General features: G+C 50.0%; 1 protein-coding gene across 1 annotated transcript in view; it reads left to right on the top strand.

The window, feature by feature from the left end:
* The window catches only part of SND1 (staphylococcal nuclease and tudor domain containing 1), a 501,059-nt gene that overhangs the window by 144,579 nt on the left and 342,520 nt on the right, over positions 1-13,960 (top strand). Inside the window, exon 11 of the mRNA XM_077837914.1 lies at positions 9,681-9,770. Within this exon, the coding sequence (XP_077694040.1) occupies positions 9,681-9,770 (90 nt within the window). The remainder of the gene's footprint in view (positions 1-9,680; positions 9,771-13,960) is intronic.

Genomic DNA, 13,960 nt, shown 5'->3' on the forward strand with positions numbered 1-13,960 from the left:
CGCCCAGCTCATCCCTCCAGGAGCTGCAGCATGTTCACCAGGCTCTGCCCGTGTTTCAGTGCCCCAGGGGATGAGGCCTGTGCCATTGCTCTGCAGGCACAGTGGCCGGCTGCATTCCCCCGTTGCAGACACTGGTGCTAGCAAGAGGAGTGCTTGGTTGAAGACCTGGCTATGGCTCAGCTTGGGCAAGGTGGCAGGGATGCCAGTAGGAAGAGGGGAGTGCTTGGAAAAGCTAGCCAGGCTCTCAGTAGCTCCCAGCATCTGCCCTCCAATGATCAGACTATGGCAGGTGTTGGACTGTTGCCAGGCAGACATGGCCAGTCAAACCCCAGCTGGTCTGATGTGCTGGAGTTTTCTTTGTGAGCAGGGTTCACTGCTGAGAATGCATCGCATCAGTGCTCTGTGCATTAAATGGACTGACCTACCCATTCGGGGGCCAACACCATGTCCTTCTGAGTCCCCTGCCATTGTCGGGGTTTCTCTTCTATAACCAGGGTTTGAAAGTCTGGGGGCTGGAGGCCCAGGCCTTTCTGCACTTGGTCCTTGCCTGTGGAACAGTCTGTCAGATGCAAAACTTCCCTGCTGGTCGAAGCTGAGAAGAAAGTAGGGTGTGGTAGGGAAGTAGAGAACCGCTAAGTGTCATAAGATCCTGAACCTCATGAGAATTGGAACAGAATCTACTTCTGCTACTGTTCTTAATTTACTGCTTGTCAGCGCTGCGGCTCAGCAGCAGTTGATGCTCCCTAGGTGCCTAGCTGAGCGCTCTCCTCTTCTGTCTTCCTAAATCAGTCAGTCCTTCCACTTCATCACTTCCGCTCTGCATCCCCTTCACTTTGTCTCTGGTGGTATTTGAGCACCAGGTTTGAGTGCCAACGGGACTGAGGTGTGTCTAGCTGGGATCGGTGTTCCGGGCAGTCTCATCAGCCTTCTCTAAGGCAGAATGAGCGTGCCACCTCCAGTGATTTCTGTGCAAGAATTCTAACCAGTGTGCTGGCTCAAATTTTGTTTGTACTCCACAGTTAAAATTCTCAGCATGTTGGGGTTGGGAGGTGGCTGGCAGGAGTCTTGCTTCTTGAAGTCTTATCTCTGCGATGGAGCATTCTTTGCTCCTAGCAGAGTAGCTTGTTTTTCCCCCAGTAACACTGACTGTTTTCCTGTGGCGTTAGGTCCTTAAAGGACAGTGCTGCTGCTTTTTGCTATAGCTGCAAAATTCTTGTAGAGAGAGAGAGCACCACATGGCTTGCTACTCATAATGGCTTTTGAGTCTTGTGAGTCTTCAAACACTTCAGTTGCTGCTGAAATCCATATAGTTAAAAGCTAATGTTTGGTTCCTTTTGTTGCTAATAGTATCCTTGCAAGCAATGGCAAATGCTTTTTGAAATGGTCCGTCTGTGATTGAAGGTGTAATTGAGTAGAAGAGTAGTCTCTAAAGAGAACCCCTTCTTACATGATGATCATGAAAATGGTGGTTTAATTTTTTGTGAGTTTTTGCAGAATGGAATCGAAGGCTGTGAGCTAGAGATAACGGGCAGAGTTCCTGCAAGGATGTGAAGTGCCTACATTTGCTTTGGTTCTTTTTTTTTTTTTTTTTTTTTTTTTGTGCTACAGTGGAACTGTTCAAATATTGGCAAGTGACCAGCAAATATTTGTAACCATGACTGTGCAGTGAACCAGTAAGTCTGTCAAAAAATCACTGTAGTGGTTACCATGAGTTAGTGAGATGCACCAGAGAAGGTGGAATCTGCTTGTGCAGCCACTGTCTCGTGGCCCAGGGAGCTGGGCTCGACTCCTGGTGGGAATGTGCATAAAAATTGCTGCTCAGAGCTGCTGCTATTGGGAGGGTTTTTCCAGCTGCCTGCACTTGCCTGGCAACTCAGTCTGGTCTTGCTAGCTCAGCATGGCTTATTCTTGGGAGAGCTCCAACGAGAGCCAGCGGAAGTGATGGTGGAGCTTCAATAATTGGCCCTCTGAGTCAGTACTGAACGGACTCCCCGAATCATGCTGGGGCGTGCTCCTCTGCCGCAGGAATGAGCTTATGGGTGAGACATGAGCCAGAGTTCTTGGCCTCCTGTGACTCTTCCTTCAACACACCAACCCTTGGGCATGGGGTCAGAACCAATTCTGGCTTGGGTAAATCAGCTGTTCTACATCCCTCTTGCAGCTGTACACTGGGCACAGTGTCCAAAAGTGTGCGGCAATGATGTGTGATACCTAAGGGTAGGAAGTGAATAGCTGCTGCATTCCACCTCAGAGGTAGCTGCATTTCCACAGGCTGCAAAATGATCCCAGTTTTGGTATTGTTCTGTAGGGTGCTTTGATAGAGCTCTATAAATGCAAATGTGACCTTTGTGTTGATATCTTGCATCACCCAGCCAGATGATGTGGCCAGCAGTTCTGAATAGCTGTTGCCATGGGTTCCAGTGTTTAAAAGATCACCTCAGCTACCAAGCCTTGCCAGTCAGTTGGGTGCTCATTGCATCCAGTCCAAGCCCCTTTCCTCAGATCTGTGGCCTTGCTGGGAGGAAACTGCTCTGTCTCAAGACCTGCCCTGCTCCTTCCTTCCTTCCTTTCTTCTATGGCCCCGGGGCTGGAAGGAAGCGACACTAGCTAGCAGTCCCCTGCCATTCTCCCACCCCATATTGTGAGATAGGACGCCATGTTGTCATGAGACTACACAACTGTGGTTTCTGGTGCAGTCTTCACTTTCTACTTAACCGTATAATCCATGTGCCTTTGTTAGGGGGAACTCTGCACGGCCACACGACCAGCTCTTGGGAACCTCGGCTGTGGCCTACCCCTTCCTGTAAGAGGAAGAACATAACATAAGAATGGCTGCACTGTGTCAGACCAATGGTCCATCTAGCTCTGTATCCTGTCTTCCGTCAGTGGCTAGTGCCAGATGCTTCAGACGAAGTGAACAGAAGAGGGCAATTGATTGAGTGATCCATCCCCTGCTGTAAAGTCCCAGCATCTGGCAGTCAGAGGCTTTGGGGTACCCAGAGCATGGGATTGCATCCCTGACCATCCTGGCTAATAGCCATTGCTGGACCTATTCTCCATGAACTTATCTAATTCTTTTTGAACCCAGTTACACTTTTGGCCTTCACAACATCCCCTGGCTATGAGTTCCACAGGTTGACTGTTTGTTGTGTGAAGAAATACTTCCTTCTGTTTGTTTTAAACCTGCTGCCTATTAATTTCATTGAGTGACTCTTGGTTTGTTTGTGTGAAGGGGTAAATAACACTTCCTTACACGTTCTCTAAGCCGTTCCTTCTATTCTATCCCCTCTCAGTTGTCTCTTTTCTAAGATGAACATTCCTAATCTTTTTACTCTCTCCTCATGTGGAAGCTGTTACATGCTGCTAATGAGATTTGTTTCCCTGCTCTGTACTTTTTCCAATTCTAATATAGCTTTTTTTTGAGCTGGGGTGACCAGAACTGAATGCAGTATTTGAGGTGTGGTGTACCATGGATTTGTGTAGTTGTGGTATTTGTCTTATCTATCCCTTTCCTAATGGTTCCTAACGTTCTGTTAGCTTTTTTGACTGCTGCTGCACATTGAATGGATGTTTTCAGAGAACTAGCCATGAAGACTCCAAAATCTTTCTGGAGTGGTAAGAACTAATTTATACAGTGAGATGGGTTCTGTATAGTTGGGATTATGTTTTCCAGTATGCATTACTTTGCATTTATCGATATTGAATTTCATCTGCCCTTTTGTTGCCCAGTCACCCATGTTATTGAGGTCCCTTTGGAACTCTTTGTAGTCAGCTTTGGACTTAATTATCTTGAATAATTTTGTATCCTCTGCAAACTTTGCCACCTCACTGTTCACCCCTTTCCCAGATCATTTATGAATATGTTGAATAGGACTGGTCCCAGTACAGATCCTTGGGGGACCCCACTATTTACCTCTCTCCACTGTGAAAACAACATTTATTTCGACTCTGTTTCCTGTCTTTTAACTAGTTACTGATCCATGAGAGGATCTTCCCTCTTATCCCATGACTGCTTACTTTGCTTAAGGGCCTTCTGTGTGGGACCTTGTCAAAAGCTTTCTGAAAGTCCAAGTACACAATATCCACTGGGTCACCCTTGTCCACATATTTGTTGACCCTCCCCTCCCTTTGAGGAATTCTAATAGATTCGTGAGGCATTTTCTTCTTCAAAAGTCGTGTTGACTCTTCCCCATCAAATCATGTTCATCCCTCTGTCTGATAATTCTGTTCAGTTTCAACCAGTTTGCCTGGTAATGAAGTTAGGAGGGGCCTGTCTCTTCTGTTACAGCCTTGAACTTCTGATGGGGCTCCTGACCTGAAGGTGGAGTTAGAAACCCATCAAAAGCCTTGGCAGCCCCATGCCCGTGTTCTCTTGGCCAAGTGACGGTGTCTGTCTCAGAAGAGCTGTGCGGGGCAGAGGGCAGTAGCTGTGTTTTGTGGGGGTGTGCAGCCTGCCGCACTGTGCATGTTCGATAGGATGCCTACCTAGGCATTTCCATGCAGCAAGGCCATGCAGCTCACTGCTGGGCAGCGTGTGGAAGATGTTCCAAGCCAGTCAGGGACTGGAAGCCAGCCAGCCAGGGGGAGCCTTGTTCCTGCAATATGTTTCCTTTAGCTCTGGGGGAAGCTCTTGGCAATAGGTCTCTGTGAGAAGGCTGCAGCTTGTATTCGCTCAGAGCTGGTGACATTGGGAGGCATGGGTAAGGAGCAGCAGCTTGCTTCCCCAGCAGAGGGGGCAGGCAGGGAGTAGCTTGGGTTCCAGGGGCATGCGGGCGCCAGTCCACCTAAACAGACCTGTCCTGGCAGGATGAGTGAAGTGAGAGTCTTCTCACATAGGAGCTTGTACTTCAGGGGAAGAACAATAGAACAGTTGAATCTGGGTCACAGTAGATCACAGTCCTGGGTTGCTGGGAGTTATGAAATGTCCCTATTTGTAAACATCAGTGTGGCTTTTACTGTAAGACTTTCATGTAAAATAAAGTCCCGGTCTGCCTCTGCAAGTAGCTTCATAAACAAAAAGTACTTGAGCTTGATGTGCCTTGGCATGAACGTTTCTCCCTCAGCTAGTGTCCCCCCCACCCCCCCAGCAGCACCCGCCCCTCGGTGCTGGCATATTTGGGCAGAGGGTGGGAGCGTTGCCCAGAAGAGCAGAGGGTCCTGGGGCAGCAGCCATGTGCAGAGCGAGGATGCCTGCAGTTTGCACCAGTCTTGTGCTCAGAATTAGGGTTGGTAAACCACAGCTGATCAAGAGGGAGTGGACTCTTTCTGGAGTTACCCCGTTACCAGGCTGCTTCTGGTGGCTGGAATCACATAAGACTTCTTTAATTTTGGGATGCCCTTTCCTTCCCCAGTCCTCCCGCCCCAGCTGAGGGCTGGTGTGACTGATGTTCTGCCAGTTTGCTGCTGCTCTGAGCATTGGCCCAGGTGAGGACCCGGAGATGCGTGTCCCACATTGGCGCTCCTACTCGGACCCTGCAGCTTGAGGCCTAAATGCAGACACCCCCACGCTGCAGCCCAGCCAGTGCCTGTTGGACGCCAGAGTGCAGAGAGATGGGCTAGTCCGGCAATGCAGCACTCTGGTTAGACTTGCTGCAATATGCCCATCCTATGGCCTGGACCTGCATATAGTCTGTAGCAATAAAACCACATGAAGGCAAACTGGGCCAATGCTCACAGACTGAAACCCTTTTAGATTCCCCCTAATGGTCCCCCCCACCTCACAAGAAACTGAGGCTCTACCTACACCACGCCATCCACTCATCCTCCTTCCCTCCCACCCTTCACCAAAGAGGGCCTAGGGGAGCTGGTAATTGTTATGCTGAGACCTTAAGGGAAACCGATTTGCGCTCTGGGGAACCAGTGTGGGAAGTGACTGGTGCAATGCCGTGGTGGAGTCAGGAATAAAATCCAAGAGCTCTGATTCCCAGTTGCCTGCTCCAGCTGCTAGAGACAGTTCCCAGCCTGTATTGGTTACAGGTGACCACCTTGTCTCTGCCCTATGTTCCTAGATAGTTTGTATTAAACTCACTTCTGTAGCCCCTGTTATCATTGTTGTAGGGAGCAGTACCTCTCCATGAATCCCAGAGCCCTGGTGCTGCCTTACCTGCCGTGAGTGGAACGCTGGGGGCTGGAACCCAGAGACACAAGTGTGGGTGGCAGATAACAGCAATGGGAGGAGCGGGGTGATTGCACACTTTTACAAGTGAGCTGTGTGCACGACTGGATCGACCAAATAACTCTTCATTTCCTTGACATTTGTTTCACCCTCTGCCTCTGTCTCTACTTTGGCCTGTTTCTGTCCAAGCATTTGACTTCCTCAGCAGGTGCTAAGCAGTTGTTGAGCCAGCTGTTGAGAGACTCAGATCCTAAATATTTTGCTCCTGGGGTTACATCTTCTGTTGTGTGAGACATTCTCTGGTGTTTAATGTCGATTCCTCGGGCTGCAACAGAAAATCCTTGTTAATGAGCTGGCATCCGCGGTAGATTGCAGTCTTAGGGAGGTCAGAGGCCTGCGTCTGGGTTGTATGTTCTAGGATGAAATAGACGGCGTAATAGGGCTTTTCCATCGAGTTGGAGGTTTGCTGTAACTCCAAGCCATGGGCTGGGAGCAGTGGGCAGGCTCCAAACCGCTCCCATTCGTTTACATTGTCTTAAGCAAGTTTCTGATGCAAACTAGCCACAATTCTGAGTGTAAGGGGAAGCCTGCAGCAGGGATCAAGTCCTGAGCAGACTGAACCTAAGGAGCTATAATGTCTGTAAAAGGGAGCTGCGTTGGTTTACCCCAGGGGTTCTCAAACTTAATTGCACCGCAACTCCCCCTCTGACAACAAAGTTACTACATGGCATGGGGGGGAGAGGGGAGGAGAAGAGCCTCAAGCCCTATTGCCCCAGGTGGGGGGAGACAGGGCTGTAGCTTGAGCCCCGTCGCCCTGGGTGGGGGTGGAACTTGTGCTTCAGCCATGGGTCCCAGCAGGTCTAATGCTGGCCCTGATGAGCCCATTAAAATGGGGTCCTGACCCACAGTTTGAGAACTGCTGGTTCAAAATCCATTAATGTTTCCAGGTGATTCTGGTGCTTGTGGGTAGTATTGGGCCCTCCTATGCACAGCTCTGGTCTTGAGCCCCCAGTAATCCTTCCTCCTGCAGGAATCCCTGGGTGTGATTCTTTAGCCTGTGCTAGGTAGATCAGGAAAGCTTTATTTTTATTTATATTACCATAGCACCTCAGGACCCAGTCATGGACAGGACCCCATTTTGCTAGGGGCTGTACACAGACAGCCCCTGCCCTACAGAGCTTACAGTTCACCTAAGATGAGGCAATGGATGGATACAGACAGGAGTACAAGGAGACAGTAGTGGTCAGCGTGGCAGACAGTGATCTCAGTGGCCTATCAGGTTGTCTGGCCCATCGCTGCCGTATCTGAGCGCTTTATACTCTGTACTGCATTTATCCCCTCAACACCCCTGTGAGGTAGGGCCACGCTTACCCCGTTTTCCACATGGTCACTGAGGCTCGGGGCACACTGTGACTTGCCTGAGGGGTCCCAGGAAGTCTGGGGTGGAGCAGAGACTGGACCCCTCTTCCTCTGACTAGATGATCATAATGGTCCCTTTTGGCTGTAAAAAGATGACTGGTGATGCCAGTTCCAATGCCAGTGTACCCACCAGCCGGCTTTAAGCTGTGGGTCTAGGAGTGAGATCTCCTCTAGAACTGAGGGCTGTGCACTCTCCCTGACCCCCGCTTCTGGGCCTGTCCATGACTCAGTGTTGGTGGGGTTCTGTCAGTGGAGGTTTTGCCCACTGGGAGCTTAGACGAGTTTGCTGGGTCTCAGCTTGTGGGAGTAGCTCTCACAGCAAAGATTTAGGAAAGTTCATGTACTCGGTCATTCACTCCCTGGACTTCTCCAGGTCCAGCTGCAAGGGGGCATTAATAGTGCCTCCCTCCCATTCACTGCTTACTAGCCTCGCCAATGTATTTGCCTTCAGATTTCTAGCTTTCCCCTTATTAACGCTCCCGGCTGCCCCTCCCGCTCTGACTGCATGGCAGCTATTTCTACTGGAAACTTTTTTTTCCTCTTGCTCTTTGAAGGGTCCTTATCACCATAAGATGCTTTAAGCAGCTGGTAGACAGCGGTAACTGGTATGCAGTGAGATGCCCTGCGATTCCTTTTCATTGGTGTCGCATCCCATGAGTGCTATTAATCACTCGCCGATAATGAGCTTGCCTAACGAGCAACTTTTCCACCAGACCCTGTGTGAGCAGAGCACATGCACTGAGCTTGCCAGGTTATCTTAATTAAGGAGCCCTTTTTAGTGTTTTGGTGGGGAGGAGGAAACCAACAAAGGTGCTGTGTGCTAAGGCTTCGTAATGAGAGCCTTCCGATTCCTTCCCCTCCTCCTGTAGGAAATGCCCGGGGTGCTGTGTAATCTGGAGCGGAGACATGCTGGGCTGAAAAGCCGGGATGCAGTGGGCTCCAGCCTTTCAAATGAGTGAAAAATTGTACGATTCAATGGGTTCCTACAATAAAACCCAGCCCCCCACCCTTTTAATCACTGAGCTTCTGTTGAGTTCTCCTGAGAAGTCAGTTGAACCTGCCGTTCCGTTGTGCGGCTGCGCCAAAAGGCAAGTTGCTCTGTGGCTGCTAGTGCTGGAATCCGAGTCTGATGTGGGTGGAGGCCTACGGGTGACCCCTGGTAGCTGCCAGGGTTGATCAGGACTGATGGGGCTTTGGTGGGCTGGGTGCCTCAGATGCTGCCATGGTGCATTGCCATTCATTCCCGTTCCAGCCTCTTGCACTGTGCATCGCCACACGGAAGGGCCTCTTGCTGGGTCTCGGAGTGTTGACCAGCAAGTTGGCACTGCATCTAGGCTGCCTCAGCCTGTGGGTGTGAAATGGGAGGGTCCCGTCTCTGTAGGAGAAGATCTGTTAATGAGGAAGCTACCAGCTACCAACCAGTCGTCGAAGGGTGCGGTGGCTAGTCATGTGATCTGCGGGGGTGAGCCCCCAGGGTGAGAGGGGCTCGAATTAGGCAGAATGGGACAAAACTGAGCAAAGGCAAATGGAGGCTGAATATCAAGAATAACCTCCTGATAAGAAGATAAGCCAGGCTGAGGAGCAATCTCTTGGTGGGTGGAGGGGTTTGTGTCTGTTGCCTAGAAAATTTAAAGCTAAACTGGCAGAAGTGCTGCTGGGGACAGTCCCATACTGGTTGGAGGGGTGAAGAGGGTGAGGGTAAATTTTGATCCCTCAAATCTATTCTTGGGGCTTGTCTACATGATAAAATTGCCCAGAATAGCTCCCTGTGTAGACACACTCTGCTCTGGAATGCCATCACTTTATTCCATAATTACTCCACTTTGGAAGCACAGTAATTATTCCAGAATGAAGTGACTTATTCCAGAATCACGTGTCCACATGGGGAGCTTATTCTGGAATAGCGCTTGCTCAGTAGCTATTCTGGTCAAATTCACTGTGAGGTCAAGCCTTTATGATCCAGAGAAGCCTGAAGGATGAAATACATGAGAGCCCAAGGGGACAGCCTCTCCCCTGTTTTCCATGTTGCTGTCTGGGTGCAGTCCCTTCTGCTGCTCAGGGCCTCCTGTGCAGTTCACTGATTGGTTGGCTGCACCTTCAGTTTTCACTGCTACCAAGCTTATTTGGGTTTTCCTCTTTGTTGCAGGACAAGAACCGGAAGCTGCGCCCACTCTATGACATTCCATACATGTTTGAGGCTCGGGAGTTCCTGCGGAAGAAGCTTATTGGGAAGAAGGTAAGAGACTCGATCAGGATTTAGAAATTGTTGGAGCAACCTGCAGACCAGCTGGCTAGAGTGGGCCATCTTGCTGGACCTCCTGGGCCAAGCAGACTCAGACCAAGGAAAACCCAGTTGTTACTGGAAGAAGTGCTGAAAATATGCCTGGTAGCGCTCTCCATTACATTGTACGAAGTTGATGCCTCCGTGGGGTGCTGGAGCTGCTGTTTCTGGGAGTGAGAGGGGAACCCAGCCCGTGGCTGTGGTTCGATTTCACAGAAGCTGTCTCCTCCCCTTGTTCTGAGAGCGTCCCAGGCGGAGTTTAGGGAGCAGAATAGAATTCCTGTTCCTCCAGCTGCCTGGCACTACCGTCGTTGGTGCTTTCCCACTTGGGAGTAAAAGTGCTGTCGAGAGATACGGGAGTGTTTATCCTTTGTTTTAGGGGCAGGAAGAGGGCTTCTTGCCAAAGAAAGGCCCCAGTGCTAAAGAGAAGCAAGCAAAGCTCACTTTGGGCTCTAAGGTTCTTTAAAACGCACTGGTGAGGAGCTAGCCTGCTGTTTCTGCATGACTGGCTGCATGCTGTGCAGTATGTTCCTTTCTGTCCTCGGAGTTTTGCTTTCAACCATCTGCTGCAGTGAACACTGAGAGGTCTGGGCTACAGTCCCAGGACACGTCCTTCACATGTTACTGGAGTATACGGGGCTGTATCAGAGGGCTCCACCCCAGCGACTGAGTGGGGCTGGGAAGGTGGAAGCTATCCTGGCTTGGTATGACAAGATGCATGCCGTGTTAATGTTTCGCGACTCAGCATTCAGCCTAGAGATATTGGTTCTATTTTCAGCCCTGCCACTGACCTGCTGCCTGACCTTCGGCAAGTCAGTTCTCTCTCTGCTTCTGTTTTTCCTCCCCTCTCTGCATTGCCTGTTTAGATGGTAGTCTGCGGGGCAGGGACTGTTCCTTACTGTGTGTGTGCAGGGCCTAGCACAGTGGGGGCCTGATCCTATGTGGGGGCTCCAAGAACCACCACCAGAGCAAAAACTGAATACCTCTACTCTACCTTACCTCTGTCCCCGCGTGGTGTTACGATCCAGTCCTCGGTTGTGTTCGTGCGTACTGTTTCTACAGTACCACGTAACGTCCTTCTTCTCCACCCCCCCCCTCCTTGTTTTCCTTGCCTATTTTTCTGAGCTGGTTTAGAGCCATTCTGGGGAATGAAGAGTATAATAGGCACTTTAATACCAATGCACATGCTCAGGTTGCAGTTTTCAAATGCACATAAAATGGTTAAATAAATCAATTTCCTCCATAGCAAGGCAGCTCATTGAGGACTATTTCCATGCCTAATTGCATCTTTCCATTTCAGAGACTTGGTTATATATAAAAAAGCTTTGCAGGGTTGTTGTTTTTTTTAAGTGGGGAAAAGTCTGTTGCTTGCCGCCTTCAGGAAATGACTGTAGGGAATAGACCTAAGGACCCCAGTTCTCTAGGCCAATATCAGACTAAAAGAAGGTTTCATCCAGTAACTGGCATTTGGAAAGGGGTGGTGATAGGGTTTTTAAGGGAATTGTCTAGCAAGATTATCTGTTTGTGGCCTCGTTCCTGCTGTCATAAGGGTGCTGACGGCTTGGTACTCTATCAAGCAAAGGAAGACAGTCCCTGCCCCATGGGGTTTTTCAGGCAGGCTCTATGGGCTGTTGTGTAGACAGTCTCCCCTTGATGCAGCACAGTGGGGTTCTTTCACTGGCAGCAGAGCAGATAGAATAACCCTGTACAAGGGGGTTTTGGGGGGGAGAAGGTGTCGCTGGAAGAAATTTGTCCTTTGCTGGGCAGAGCTCCAGCCAAGGTGCCGAGGCATGTAGGGAAGAGATGATGAAAGCAGGCAGAACCCTTTGAATCCATTTCTTCGAGTTTCTTGCAGCTCCCTGTTTCAGGGCATAAATACTAAGATGATAAATACTAAGCTCAGCTAATCAAGCTCCAAAGCTTTTTAATAATACGTCAATAACACTCCATTGTGGGCCCTGTGGCTCTGTCTCTTTAATGCCTGCTTTAAAGAGTGATCCCCAGACAGGTGTCTCTGTGAGGGTGGAGGCCTCTCCCTCAGAGCAGCCCTTTTCCTGTTCCAATGTCATCTGGTTACACCCGTGACAGAGTGTGCTGGAGACCCTGGCTGGGCTGCAGTCTCCACAGAGCTCATTAGCAACAAGTGTGCTTATTTTTAATTTAGGCAAATACAGGTTCTTCCGAAAAGTGTTTACATGAAAATGTGGTACTTAGGCAGCTCGGGATATACTGAAGCCGTCTTAATTATGTGCTTAAAAGCACCTCAATCCCTCACTGAGTGGAGCCTGGGGTTTGTTTTGGAAACAGGTCTGGCAGTGTTTTGGTCCTTGTGTGTGAGGTTAAGGGCTGCAGTTCTGAAACACAAGGCTGGAATTCGGTGGCTCTGTCAGTCTGGAGCTCTGGTTGCAGGATGCACTCTTTGAAAGACTGGGCTGCATCTGATTTAGGTGGTGCCAGCCAAAACACATCCTCCTCACGCTTTCAAGGTAGCATTGGATGGATACATTCTTGGACTGTTTCCATGGATCATGTAATGCAGCTGGGCTGCAAGGTGAGGTGGGGGTAGGGTGTTCCCTGAGATCTGTCCTGGCTCAGTTTGCTCTTGAGTTAGTCCTGCTCGTGTTAGACTTACTGCCAGTAATAGCTCGGTTGTCTTTTCCAGCTAGGTCAGCCAGAGCCTTAAGAACCCCTGTGTTTAGCTCCATACAGGTGCGTTCCATTCCTGCCTGGCCTCTGCTATGGGGAAGCCAGGAAGGCTTGTCTTTCAGATCCCCGTGCACCATGTGGCTTGTGAGCAGAGCGCATGGTGAAGTAAGGCTAGTGCATTAGTGTGAACATTGTGTGTGCCAGTGGGAGTGTCCCTGGGAGTGGCCCCCTGTGTGAGGGGAGTGTGAATGTTACATGCTCATCTTGGAGTGAGTAGATCAGGTAGGTGCTGGGGTGGGGCCTCAGAGAAGATGAATAAGGGGGATTCTTTAATGTTGATCTCAGCAACCTTTCTGCTAGAGCTTGTTCCAAAGTTTGCTCCTGGTAGAACTTCTCTGTCCCTGCCCCTATCTGGCTCTGTCCGAGAGGGTGAAACCCTTCTATATCCTGGGTTGAAACTAATAGGACCCTGATCTGAGTGGACTGTTAGTGTGAGTCTTTAGAATAACTGTGCATCTTTATGGGGCTGGTTACCAGTATTGAGCAGAGCTTAGGCTGGAGGTGGGCTTGGCACTGGGGAGATGATTTGTGTGTAAACGTTACTGTACAGTCTCTGGGTTTGCTGAGATGTTTGTTGCTGCGTCTGGTGGCAGGAGCTCCCCAGTAGGACTGCGGTGTTCAGAACGTAGAAATCTGTAATGGGTTGAAATGCCTCCGCAGCCAGTGGCAACAGCTCTTTGTATGGTGGGCTAGATTGTAGTTGATGTTGGGGCACCTAAGGCTATTTGTAATAGGTGCTCTCTTGTAATTAGAAATCAAAATACTTCGTCTGGGGGCTTCTACTTAGACTAGAAATGGCTTCCCACGGAATCCGTTCTCTGCCTCTCGGCGGATCTGGTGTCCCCTGAGAATTGCAGTGAACAGGAGCAGTTCTCAGTGGCCCTGCGGCAGGGGTGAGCGTGTGGGCATGCCACTCGCTGATGCTGGAGGTGTCATGCCCAGACCACAGCTCTTTTCCCCATCCGGGTCTCAGTGCAGGGACATGTCCCTGTCTCCTTATTCCCTGTGGGATTAGCTAATGGGCAGAGCTGTCTTGGGGCTGCTCCAAAGCCAAAGGTGCTGGTAATCCTCATTGGTCTTCCATGCCTTTAAGTCTCTCCTTTCCTGATTTAGACACCTTCCCCTCCCCCACTGGTTTGCTCGCCTTCATCTCCTCTGCCCTGGGATGTACCCCGATATGCAGTTCCTTCAGAAACACTCCTTTGTGACTCCCTTCCCTCTGCCGCTGTGTTCCTGCCTGTGCACCTTGCTCCCAGCTTCACCCCTTCTTTCCAGCTGTTTGTGTTTTGATGTATAAGCAACTTTACAAATCCCTCCTGCTCAGCTACCGAAACACGCAAGATGAACATGAGTCGGCATGGCCCTTTGGTGTGTTATGCAGTGGCCTAGTCAAGTGCATCTTGCTAGAGGGTGGAACTTCACTGTACTTATCTGTGCAT

Source organism: Eretmochelys imbricata, chromosome 1 (assembly GCF_965152235.1).
Source record: "Eretmochelys imbricata isolate rEreImb1 chromosome 1, rEreImb1.hap1, whole genome shotgun sequence".
Taxonomy (NCBI): Eukaryota; Metazoa; Chordata; order Testudines; family Cheloniidae; genus Eretmochelys; species Eretmochelys imbricata.